The sequence below is a fragment of the Camponotus floridanus genome, unplaced genomic scaffold (assembly GCF_003227725.1).
Source record: "Camponotus floridanus strain SB8 unplaced genomic scaffold, Cflo_v7.5 scaffold13, whole genome shotgun sequence".
Taxonomy (NCBI): domain Eukaryota; kingdom Metazoa; phylum Arthropoda; class Insecta; order Hymenoptera; family Formicidae; genus Camponotus; species Camponotus floridanus.
Window position 1 is genome coordinate 2348049 of NW_020229248.1, and position 14501 is coordinate 2362549.

The window sequence follows — 14501 nt, forward strand, 5'->3', positions numbered from 1 at the left end:
TATATTTTAGAAATAAAATCATCATTATTGTATGTGACACACTCGATATTGATATATCCGATATATAGGTATATGTATATCTGCTTTTAGGAAGCGATGGTGAAATTAATGCGGCCAACACCTACGCTACCAGTAGAGCATCCGTTACTCAGCTACGAATGCCACGAGTCCGATAGATGGACGTCACACGAAATGGACGTATTCTATCAAGGACTGCTCAAGTACAACAAAGACTTCTCCGCGATTTCACGGGACGTCGGTGCCAAGACCGTGAAACAGTGTGTGCAGTTCTACTACCTCTGGAAGAGGCTCTGCCCCGATGAATACAAGAGGTTGCGTATTCGTCACGGAAAACCAAAAATCAAAAGCGAAAGAGATTGCAAGGACACCAGGGAACTTCGCGATGCCATCGCATCGGTGACGGAAATGGACTTTGGTGAAGAAAAATCAATTCTTCACCGTACCTTAGTAAGTTTACTTTATTGTTACTTTTTGCTTTAAATTATGTAAACGCCATCGGAGTATGTATACATATATGTAAATGGATCTCTACTTTTCTTCCGATTAGCTACAAACAAACGAGAGAGAAAATTCGGCGACTCTGACTACTAGCGAAGGAGAGCTGAGGTTATTCGCATACGACTGCCCAGATGTGAGTAATAATATACACTACAATCTATATAAATATTTTTTATCCATTTTATACGTTTTTTTATAATATATTAATTATACAAATCCATATATCTAACTCTTGTGATAATGATATTATGTAAAATTTCTGTAAATCAAAAATAAATTCTTCTTTCAAATCTTTATCTCTCACTTTAGCCAGTTTATATATTGTTATATATATATATATATATATATATATATATATATATATATATATATGATTCACACAGAAGAAGAAATACATTTACATAAATTATTTCTATATTTGTTACTCACCACATATTCTATTTCCTCACTTACACCAAGTACGTATCTTTTATATCTGTTATATTGATTATATTTTTTTAAATAAAAAAAATTTTAGTCTGGTTGTAAATACTATTTAATATTAATATGATGGAGAAAGTTTCGTACTTGGTGTTTCTAAAATAATCTTACACGCGTACATACGTGTGAACATTTAAGTGTCGCATGAGATTGATTGTTGATCCGTCGTTTTCTCACGCTTTATTTTAAAAGGACCGAAGATGTTATGCGTTGTGTGATCGTTGCGTTACTTATCTGTCGTCGCCGTTGTCGTTTGTTTGTGTTGTTTATTTTGGCTTTGTGTTTTCTTTGTGTTGTCAGAGCTTTAGCGGAAGTGTAACAGTAACGATGGCCGGAAGCACCCAAACCGCCCAAATCGGCAATATCGGCCACGCCACAGTCAACACCAACTCACAAACTCACACTAGTTCTGAGCAACAACTACCCGCGCCCACCCCACTTCACTACCCCTGCAAGATTTGCGGGAAGTAAGTCTCCAATCTCTAATCTAAATTATCCATTTCCGATAATTGACGATGGAGCTCGTGCGACGCGAGTGCCCTAAAACGACAATGTAAGCGGCAAGTATTGGCATATCTTGCATAGATATCCTTGCTTGTAGAGAAACAGAGTGCCTTTCTGCGTATGGAATGAAACAAGTAGCAAAAAACGCGATGTCAGTTATATATCTTCGAAATTTTATACATTATACTATTATCAGATGAGTCACACATAACATTAAAAAAAATATATGAATATATATTTTATTTCAAGCAAATTAATGCAACAGCAAAATATACGTTATGAGAAAATAAAAAAAACACACATGATATACATATGTTTCAAATTTGAGTTTGGGTATACAAAAACATGGATATATCATTAAACAATCGTGTTTCTAAATAATTTAAAAAATTGAAAATTTGCAGTATATAATTTATAATAAAAAATTATTATATTAATTATTATATTAATTTTTTTATAATAAAATTAATATAATAATTATAATAAAACAAAATATACGTCAACACATTTTTAAAAATTATTCAAATATTTAGAAACAAACACTATACATTCACTATACAATTCCATACTATTCAATATACATATCCATATCTGAAAACTTTAATCAATAAACAAATATGGCAATAGTATTTATTCTATGACATATTAATTTTTTTTACGTGTTTTGCTATTCGGGTAATTTTAATTAATTATTTGATATACTTCATATTTGTGTGGCACATATTTTTATATTCTATTGTTATTATTTTAATTTGCTCTGTCCAAGTTTTTCTAATTATATAATATTCTCTACGTTTCACACTTTTCAGTAAAGATTATTTGTATAAATTGGCTATGTGATATGTTATAATAAATATAAAAAATTAAATATGCATAACGCAAGCATGTGATTTGTTATACCGCTGTTGCTATGTCAATATTTTTGATTCCTCACGTTATGTGTGAAATATATGTGAACATACTAAACTATACTTGTCTAAATTAAAACATAATACAACGCTTGTAGAGCGAAATGTTTTTGGATGTACAAACAAATTCGATTATTTCTACATATATCTATACATTTCTTATAAATTATTAAATCTCGTACGATTTACAACCAACATCATCACGTATTATAAATTTCATAACGCTAGATTGCGTATGAGTTTATATTGATGACTTGACGAGCGATGATTTATTTAATGTTCCAATTGCACTTTTCTTTCAGAGTTTTCAACAAAGTGAAAAGCAGAAGTGCGCACATGAAATCCCACAGGCCAATACCCTTGCCCGATTCAACGGGTCAGGAATCTAAACGACCGATACAACAGTCATCGAAAGTGCAACAACTGCAACAACCAACAATGTCATTGCAACAAAACCAGCAGCAACAGCAACAACAATCAGACAATGCTATACCGCAAATTCAAGATCATCAGCAGCAACTGCCCGCGAGTATTACCGACAACAGCGCCCAAAATACAGCACATTTATGCCGTAATCCGACGAGACCCCCATAGGACAAGATTCAAGTAATTAAACTTAAGTTACCTTAACGAAGGCTGTAATGATACTATAGGAAAGTAGTATGGTCGCGCGCGGTACTAAAGCAGGCTCTTATTAAATGATCGCACAATCGTTACAAAAATAACGCTGCAGGAATATCTTTTTATGTGAATGTGAAAATTTTTGCTCACATAAACGGGCAGGTTGCGTGATAATAAATTTCCACGATAGATAATTCCGAAAATACCTCCGTGAATACCTCCTCTGTATGTGCGAATCTGTGCAGGAGAGCGTGATTGGTAAATTTATCCGATCAGACGCGGACTAATTACATTTATGCGACTCATATGGGGAATAATTGACTGTTTAAAAAAGACATCTATCGTTAATGGAAATCGAAACTAACAATAAGCACTAAAAGAGTCGTAGAACTCGTAGGGTTTAATGGCGCAGCGGTAAAACGATCTTTAACTATGCAATCATTATATTCGAGCTCTGTTCAAGAAGGAGACAGGGTACTGACCGTAAACATTTTCCTTAATGGAAGACAAGATCAGCCGGCATCAAAGAACAAAAAATCGTCATTGAAAAATGAAGCAAACGTATAGACTTCATTTTGGCATTTTGTTGAAGACAAACAGTAAATACGATTATTTAACATGGCCTAGAAAAATCAAATACAACTCGACAAGTAAACGTACGGAAGCGTATATATGCCACTGTCGTTACAATGAGTGCTGACTCAAGATACAAAAGAGATTGACGTGCACCTACAATAAGCGCCTAATGATTAACGCGATTTCAGTGTACCTATTTATTATGCACGTAAAATATTCCCAGATTGTGCCACAAGACATTATTGTTACCTGTTGCTCTTTCACAATTTTTTAAAGATGTTTTAAATTGTTTTTTCTTCCGATTACAGCCGGGATCAGTTTGTATGAAGCCGTATTTTTCAGGCCATATTTTTTTATTTTCTTGCCAATAAGTATGTCTTATAATTTATAAATTTTATAATCGTTTAAGAGAGACATTATTAACATTTTCACTAGATAGAAATTACGTTTACAATGTTAATATTAAAATCTAAATAAACAAAAAATGGTGAAACAAATTGCGGTTTGTCAACCGATTCCGGAATGTAATGTACGACTTGTTGCATGTTCGCTCTAGTTTTATATTTAATTTAAATATCATTAGCATAGCATATCTAAAATTTGGATGAGAATAAGTAAGTTTTACCATTCATATGTAGAAGAGATTTGTTAAACTCCTTAATTTCTTTACCTCTGTTACTTTTTTTAGTAAATTAATAATATACAATTGCATAAAAATTTTAATATATATAATATATATATATATATATAAATATAAATATGTATAAACGCAAATATTGATGTAATTGAGAAGATTTCGTTTTAGCGTATAGACAAATAATCATCTTTAGAAAGGATGTTGTTCAAGTTTCACTTTAAAAGCGTTTCCTACGTCATCGATGCTGAAGGTAAACTAACGATTATATATATGCTCATGCATACATATTATACATATGCACATTCAACACACACAGACACAAAATAGAGAACATTTATTAAATAATATCAATAAATTTCAATGATCATTAAAATAGTTATATGTACATAAGATGTGTACATGTTTGTACATATAACATCAATGTCTGTATGTTATTAAAATGAGATTTATGCAAAAGTAAGTAGGCTAAGTTTTAGATTGTTTTAGGAGGGATCTATATACATATACATACATACATAATCATACATATATATATATATATATATATACATACATACATATACACAACATACATACATATATACATACATATATATGCTTGTATGTGTAAAAAAATACATATATATATACATTTTATTTCAGTTTCTACCTTATTAAAGACTACAAAGTGGCAAAGCTCTTTAACAATAACTGTAATTGCATGTTTCTATAACAATGTTTTTCAATTTTTATTTTTCCTTTAAAAGTTATAATAATAATTTCTGTAAGATATTTTAAGTAATTAAAAAAACATATTTTTTATTAGCTTATCTCTTGACAATGCATTGAATTCTTCATTTCTTTATCAGTATTGTTGTGTATTTATTCACTGTCTTAGAAATTGACATATATAAAACAAAAAGTAGAAGAATGAAAATAATTTCAAATGCAGTGTCTTTTTTTCTATTTCGTATAAAAATTGTTAATATGTTCTGATTAAAAGATTTTACAATATATATATATATATATATATATATATATATATATATATGTATATATATATATAATGTGTATCAAATATTTTTTTAGTATAAAGAGGTCAAAATTTATTTAAATTGTGAAATTTCATTTGTATATTGAAACTGCAAATTGTTATTTGGGGGAATTGTCAATTGTAGTTGCTCTAATTATATTCTTGAGAACATTGTTATTGTTAACAATCTTCTTCTTATTAACTTTTTTATCATTATTAATGAATCATAGATGGTCACACACATATACATATAATCACACATATACGCAACATACATTTTAACTTTTTAAACTTTTCTCAAATAAATACAAGTGACTGAGGACGCTTTAAAAACTCTGCCAAGTCTTCATAATTCCTAAAAAATGTCTTTAAATCTTCCATTTTTATTTATGTCAGAAATATAAACTATGATTATAAAAGTTTAAGTCAAAAATATGGAGATTTCTCCTTTATGACATTAGACATTCAGAGAAGCGTGCACTTTAATCTCTATTCTATTTCTACGTGTGTGTGTCATTAATCTTCTCCCCCATTTACAAAAATGTAATGCAAACTAAACATCATATATTCCGGCCACAACATTGCATTATCATCTATTTATTTACAGACAAGAGTAATAAATGAGGGAGTATCACCAAGGGCACTAATTTTAATGCTCATATATTATTCGAGATTTATAGCAATTTGTGTAATTCTTACGGCCTATAATAATTATATATGCGATATTCTATTAAATATCTTGGTAAAAATAAAAACTTCTATCTATTTTAATTCTTCCGATATATTCATGATATAAAATTATATTTGTAGATGTTTATGTGATAAATTTTGAAGCCCACGGAAATACTCCTTTGTAACCATATTAAAGTGACATAAATCGTTCTGTAATGATTGAGTACAGTGGCCTTCAGTACAAAAGCAAAAGAGAGAGTGTAGTATTAGAGATCTATATACTATACTATATAAGATTCTAGAATTTCGAATCTTAAAGTTAGTTCATTTAAGGAGTAAAATTGTTATGGATTTCGACCACAGGCTCAGAATGTGCATAGGTCGAATACAACAAAATTAGCAGACATATCATTTAAGACAATACACTTGTTACAGAAACTAAGTTTCTACTAATATAATTATTATTATATGTAATCTAACTCTTAATCAGATTTAGAGCTTCAAGAAAACGGCGTAGATAATAATAAATGAAACATGAGATAAAATATTGATTCTGATCAAATCCAGGAGATATAAAAATAAATAATATATATATATATATATATATATATATATATATATAATAAAAGTTTTTTATTTGCTATAATTTATTCTAAAAATTATATTAATATTTTTTTACGATTTTTATTACAATTTTAACATGAATCTATACTATCTATACTAAATCTAAATGAATCTATACTGTTCAATTTGTTTAGAAATTTTATATGATGAAAAAACTGGAATAGATTTTAGTTAGAAAAAATTCTTTCCTTTTTAAGTTGAGACAAACCTATACTCTGGATTTAGAACAGTAGCAATATGAAATATAGTACTGGAGGCTACTTATTCAAAATATAGGAAAGGCATGAAACGAAGCAATGAAACTGTAACGAAGATATGCATGAATTGTACAAACGAGTCCCTCCACGTCACAGAAAAAAATGATATATATATATCTATATGAAGAATATATATATAACAAAATGATAACACTATGTGATGTATTTAAATGGTATGTGGTATATGGTATTACATATTTGTACATAGGCGGACCCGTGCCATCAACTAGTGAGTTGTACCGATATTGTACTGCCATAAATCGAATAGCGATAACATCGAGTGAATGGATCTGAACTAATCATCGACAAATTTGTATATGATATAATTTTTGTTTTTGTGCTCTCGTACGTGTATGTGATTAGACAATTTATAACTTGAAGTTACCAACTAACACTTAACTTAATGGCTGTGCAAATGGAGCATTTTGCACTCATTGACAATTATTAATAGTTGCTTCATATTTTATATTTTATTGTATGAACAGTTTATTCATATCGAAAATTATCGTTCTGTTGTTATTATATTACTCCTATTTAAGTTGATGTCGCGCATTGCATGTTTAGACTTGTGTTGACAAGTCACGTATTTAATTCGTTAAAATATTTATTCATGTTTATTTTCGAAATCCCATAACAAGCTGACAAAAGACATTAATCGTGATTAATAATTTCGATCTTGTTTTTATAGATGAAACTTTTTACTTCTATATTACTGAACTAACATTATATTGATAATATCAGATGATATCAGTTAAAAAGATACTGATATCTCGCATTCGCAGTTGTGAGCCAAATTAAAAATTTACACACACGTTATATAACTAGGATTACCGTTGGATGGAAGAAGCGCATAATAATCGAGCAATATATAAAAGAGAAAAAGCCACACTTATTTTCTCGGCAACGAATACTTATAAATTTATTATTATTTCCTAAATACAAATTATTACGTAGAGTTAGTAATGTTTTGATGTTAAGTTAATTTCATTATATTATTGATAATTTATTTTGGTAATTACTATTATTTGGATAATCATTGTTATAATAACTATTATACTACTTATTTTGTTAATTTAAGTAAATTTTCGCGCAATAATTTTTACCGAATGTTCAATGCACGCCATAGCTTGTACATTTATAAAAACAATTTGATAATCGTCAAATAATTTAATACTGGTGAAGTTTAATAAGTTGTGGAATATATTGGTACAACTCGATGAAGAAAGTGTAGCGTGGTTATACACCTGAGGAATGTGCTCAAAATATTGTATTAAAGAGAAAAAAGTCTACTAAATGATCATCAACGTTTATGCAAAATTACTCTTAATAAGTGAAAAAAAGTTATTACGGATTATTGATATCGTAATCTATCGTCCTCTTATCTATTATCTACTTTAATGTCTATCTCTATACGCCAGCATGGTTCTTTGTACTCTTCTATTTGATGTTATACTATTCTCTATTAACTTTTACTACGGAACGTATTGTTAATAGTGTTTTTAATGTACTAGAACATGGTCAGCTGTAGGAGAGTCACGCACATGTCACATCGAAATTTATACGAGGACAGTTATTACAATTATTAAAAAGATAATGGGATGCATTGATCGTGAGATGTGCGAGTTCTAACATATAATTGCATAAACCTTGTATTTCTATGTATCAAATTTTTAATGTCATTTATACATATTTTTCGTATCATATATCGATATGTAAATTTTTATCTCCAGATAAAACCCTCAAAAATATATTTAAAACTTACTTTCATTGTTATAATATTCAAAGGTATAATTTCAGATTGTCTTAGCTTAATTCGTATGCGAATTAAAATACTGAACAAGTCTAAAGAGTAAAAAAATATGCACGTTTGTACAATATATTTCTCTCTCGCTCGTATAAAAAATTGTCGCAATAATTCTAATAGAATGAAAGAGGAGCACGTGCTCGGTAGCAATATACTCAAATGACGCGTTTGTACTATCGTTGTTTTCTCATATTTCTCTCTGCTCAACTAGCTATTACCTATAAGTATATTTATACAGTTAGAGTCCACGTTATCTTAGCTACTTGTCACCTAATCAGATTCTTGCCTTGCTCAAAGAGACACGGGCTCGGACAAAATAAAACACAATTATCTCTCTTATCCAAATTGTGTAATAAAATCGCTCAAAAGTTGGTGCCATAAGCAATATGGACAATATATTATTAAATGCGTTATAGGTACGTGTGGACTAACTACAGCTGGCCGGCTAAGTTCTGCTTTAAAAAGCTCGATAACAAAATGCCTTGCAGTTGTCTTCCATGAGTAATCGCGAGGGTTTTTAATATCATTTATTTTTCCACGATTATTTTTTCTTCGTAAATTATTAATAATGCTTGCCAACAATTTCAAAGTTACTTGCGTATAAGCACGCGCATGTACTTATTAGAAGTTTTGTTTTTATTTTTTGAAGTGTAGTTTTTAATTTTATTTAAAATTTAGTTATTATTTCTAATTTAATATTAATATGTGTGTGTATGTGTGATTTCTACACACAATTAGTTTATATCACGAATTGCAAAATTTTATCTCGTTATAATTCTCATTTTTTTTGAACATATACTATGATGATACTCGCAATTAACTTTTGGCAGGAAACTGCAATGTGTTGTTTACATACTTAAGCACAGTTCAGTCAATTTTAAATGTGGAATCGAGTTGCCGACGAAAGCCTAATTTAATCTGGAGCCTATCAAAGTGATATCAGTGAACGAAGAAAAAAAGAGATTCGCCAATTCGTTGACGAAGAGAAAAAAAAGAAACCCCAAGGAGGCCTCCAGAACTCCCCGAAGAAGCAACTCCGCCACGTTAGTCTTCAAGAACAGCACAAACGATACGGTGAATTATCTGCGAATGCGAGGACTTCGAAAATTCTCTGTTGCGTAAAGAAAATTAGCACACAAAACTTACATGAAATCACGTAGAGATTATAAGAGTGCCCACTAATAATTTTCATTGTTATCGTGGATTCGGCAATCTTTAAAATCGACGATTTATCAATCTATTGATCAACTCATAATTTTTTTATATGTAAATTTTTTTCAAGCTTCGATAAATATATGAATTCCTTCGACAAGCGAAATACTTTAATGCATGTGAAAAATAGCCGATACATGTAAGAAAAGTGGATAAAATGACTTGTATAAATATAAAGCGTTTTTATTCTACCGAAAGCGTTTGCAGGGTGTAGAATTTTCGATTCCTCTTTGTCCAGGTAGAAGCCGCGTTTATAATCTGGTTCACGAGTTCGTAATCTGGCGAAGCGTAGCATCGAGATGTAAGATAATAAGTCAAAAGCGAACTCGAATCATCGGGATTGCATCTAATCATAGGAGCTAATCGAACGGCTTAGTCAGGTCAACGAGCGTCTGCGTATCAGTATTATATGTTGAAAAGCGATACTTATATACATTAAACTAGTGATTACATTGCGCATACACATATGCATACTATTTATTTAATATATATATATATATATATATATATATATATATATATATTGAATATATGGAGAAAAAGCGACATTACTATATTATACGTATGCATATTGACTCAGATGGTAACGTACGTGTATAATATGTATATTGCGTACATATATATACATACGTTCACACAATATATATTTATATATATATACAAAACTAAGTATAGTGTACAGAGAGACAGAGAGAGAGAGAGAGAGAGAGAAAGGAAGAGAGAGAGAGAGAGAGAGAGAGGGACCGCCGAACGGTCCCATACTTGCTACGTTAAATGTCGATGTTGTTCGTTAAAAAGAAAAAAAAAAAGAAAAAAATACAGAAATCCCACGCTTCTTCTGAATCGTGAGTGGCGGGACTTCGGTACATTGATCAGCGACGACTATGAAGCAAGCATAATTGACATAGTCACATGCAATCACAGAAAAAAAAGAGAAGAGACATCGGATTTATTTAATAATAAGTCGCGATTTTCAGTTTTCGAGAAATACGCACGAAATAGAAAAAACAAAATCGAGAAATTTACGAAGAACATCGAGAAACATCACTGACCGATTTGCACCACAGTCATTATTGAAGGACAATGTAATCAAATAGAAAACGAGAATCAAAGAGAAATACGTTCTACATAGATCGTCACATCAGTACATGTTAAAATATATAAACATATATAAGCTTTCGACCGATCGGATCGTTATAAATCGATGTTGCCCAGCGTGATCCGTGTTAGAGAGAAAAAAAAAAACAGAAAAGGCATACGAGGAAATACCGAAAATCCTGCCTCACGACAGCACGAGCATTAAGTGTACCATTAAACTCTACTACTACGATAATAGAAAAGTGAAAAAAACGAGTGAAAATGCGCGCGCGTACGTGTCTGCCTGTATGTACGAGAGCGAAAGAAAAAGGACAAGGAGTTTTAATACCGAGATGTAATTGAATAATCTAACCGTCGTTTATAAATGAATATATATATATTAAGACAAATACTGAATATATATATATAAAGTAAATATATTATATATATATTATTACTGCATTGCATAGATAGTATATATATTATATGTACAACATATACATATATATATGACTATTTTCTTCTATGAATATTGTGTATGTGAGATGAGTGCTATTTTCATTGTACGTCGGAAGACGCACCGCGACAAGACGCGAGATCTTTGATAAACGATTCTAGATGTGAGATTCTAGATGAAAATCTTCTTAGCTTCTTTCTCATGAGAGTAAATATTTTATCTGATATAAAATAGAAAAAAACAAACGTTTAAAACAATTTTAATAAATATTTTAATAGGAAACTATATATATATATACTATATATTATTATTATAGAAGACAAAGCTACTTCGTAGATTCACTCTATGTAACACATTGTACTCGATCAACTATAACATTCAACGTACGTCCTCAAAAGATTTCATTATCACGTCATATATCTTCTTAATAGTTAAATTACGAATTCTACGTTAAGCTATCACAGTTATTGCTCTTGGATAGCAATATCTATCTCGCGTTGTCCGCCGCGGCGCGTCTTGCGCCAGCTATCTCAACACCGAGCTATACCAAAAAGCAAATTAATAACAAAAAAGACATGTATGATGTGTAAGCCAAGTGCCTTGTGTTCTGGTAACTAATCGTTGACTTTTAACTACGATATTAGGGGAAATGAGAACGAGAGTGAGAAAGATAAAAAAGCGATGAATGAAGAACTTGTCAATATTAGCTTACGCGCTTAAGTGTAAGCATGTTTATGGATAAGAGAGAAATTCTTTTTTTTCTTTAATTGGATTGATGAAGCTGACAAAGAAACGAATAATATTAAAAATCCACCTATTTAATTCCAGCAAGTATACTTTGCGTTGCAAATCCAACGAATCTAATAGAATTACTTAAATTGCATTTCACGAACTTTGTATATTTCGTATATATCGTCTATATATTTCAATCATATATGTTATATGTTTGGAGATATATATTTTTTACGATATTCTCTACTAATAGTTCTGAAATAATTTTTTTTGCTTTTCAGTTAATTTACAAAATTAAAGTATATTATAGCAGGACATCATTTTAATTACATATCACCTTACATTATTATATTTTACGATTTTCTAATTTTTTGGAAAATAGATAATTAATTTTATATCTCGAATTTGTAATTCTATGTCAATGACAAGTGGTTCTAGTCCATTCTTGTTGTCAACTACCGTCGAGTTTAAGTTAAGCAACATGCTAACATTGTGCCAAAGCAAATTGGCGATAGCCAACGCATGTACCTGGTTCCGCAATTTTACCCTTAAGAATTACAAGTTCGGTTTTAAGTTCAATTTCTCCGTTTTCACTATGTTTCCGTAAAATTCCGTACAATACAATCTTTCTATAGTTGATGGAATTATCTCGATGGTTTTGCAACGCATTGCCGAAGTAGTAACTAAATTAAACTTTCCATGAAACGTAAATAATAATTGCGAAAAATTTGTTTTTTATCCTACCTTGTTTTCGTTACGAAATACATAAGGAAGAACGTCTGAATCCATACCATCTAAGAGGGGCACCTGAAATTTCATTTAGCTTATGATAACTTCCGTGATATATTATTTAACATATATAGTAAAATTAATATAAAACAAAATATAACATTAATAAAAATAATTGTCACACACGTTTTATAATTTATTTCTAATATATCTCTCAATTATAAAACTTTTTCACTAACGATTTGCTTAAAAATTAACACGAAAACATCATTTCTTATATTTTAAGAATACATTAATAATTTTATGATGTAAGAAAATAAATAAGATCTTTAAAAGAGCTTTTTAGGAATATTTTGAAGATGTTTCAATCTATATTTGTATGAAAGAGGATTCGATAATACATCAATTTTTTCATTAAAATTTTAATCACGGAAGTAAGAAGAGCAAAAAGTGAGAAATGTGTCTAACAGTGTGTCGCCGGGATGTAATGTGCGTACGAATTCAACAGCGGGACGAGTAAGAACTATCCATTATCTTAAACAACGGTTGTTAATAGAGATACTTCTGCCATAGCGCAACCAAGAGAGGCCCCATATCGGGTCTTTTTCATTCGAAGTAGGCACTGTTTGGTGTTGTGATAAGAGGCAAAGAGTGATAGAGCAACAACAAAAAAGAAAAAAAATAGTTGCAAGTATGAATGGAATGACTGAGCGAGATAATTGAATGAGCGATGGATGTACATGTGCGTGTTTCTTTCTAGCGAGATTCTACACTTAATGTATATCTCTCAATTGTAAAACGCTAGCTATGTCTACAAGGAATTGATGTAAATAGTAGTTTCGGTAGATAGCAAAAGTGTCGTGGCCGAGGGAGCTCTGCATCCATGACGCACGGGGAAACCGCCTCGCAATTATTTATCGATTAATAAGAAACTAATTCGCACAAGTGGCCAATATTTTTAAGTTCCTTCAATGATTGTACAACTATTGTCGGAGTTGCCGATAATCGCGAAATGTTCATGAGAAACGATATAAGTCTCATAAATTAAGAAAGATCTATAAGCTAGAAAAGAAATGTTCTTCTGGTTTTAAAATGTTCTTTGCAACTTGAAGTATTTTTACAGCAGATTGGATTTCTGCCAGGCACGATAATGTAATGAAATAATAATCAAATGCCAAATTTATATCAAACTAATAACGTTAAAGGCACTAATATCGTTTCCTACGAATACAATTAACAATTCTACAATTTTGTATATGTGTGTGTGATCAGCGAGAGCACTGATAAGATCCTCGATGAATGTGTCATGCGGCACTTCGCCTCATGGATGCATTGACGTGGATGAAAAAGACCCTAAGCAGACAATCTTCCGTTAGTTAGTCCTTTAAATGCGAGTTGTGGCACTTTGACTGCGGGTGTGAATGTTTACGGAAAGTATTAATTTATAAGGTGCAGATGTATGTAGAGAGCCCTGATCGTGTTAGATTCTGTCATAATAATGTTTTTTCTAGAATATAATGCGAATCTTTGTCGCACGGGCACGATGGTGGATACGAGTGTGGACATATTTCATGCAAAATCATACAATGCGAAACTAAAATCAACGTAGTCTTGCAATTTTTTTTTCGGCACATAATTCAAAGCGTGATCATTTGCAAAAATTTTAACTCTTATATGATT

General features: G+C 30.7%; 1 protein-coding gene across 6 annotated transcripts in view; it reads left to right on the forward strand.

Annotated features, from left to right (window-relative positions):
• The window catches only part of LOC105255092, a 360332-nt gene extending 356031 nt beyond the window's left edge, over nucleotides 1-4301 (forward strand). For 5 of the 6 annotated variants that reach the window (XM_011264178.3, XM_011264180.3, XM_011264185.3 and 2 more), the window contains 4 exons: nucleotides 91-468; nucleotides 569-652; nucleotides 1300-1466; nucleotides 2714-4301. In XM_011264178.3, the coding sequence (XP_011262480.1) occupies nucleotides 91-468; nucleotides 569-652; nucleotides 1300-1466; nucleotides 2714-3005 (921 nt within the window). In that variant the 3' untranslated portion in view covers nucleotides 3006-4301. The remainder of the gene's footprint in view (nucleotides 1-90; nucleotides 469-568; nucleotides 653-1299; nucleotides 1467-2713) is intronic. The other variant, XM_011264186.2, reaches the window with a different exon arrangement.
• The last annotated feature ends 10200 nt before the right edge of the window (nucleotides 4302-14501 follow it).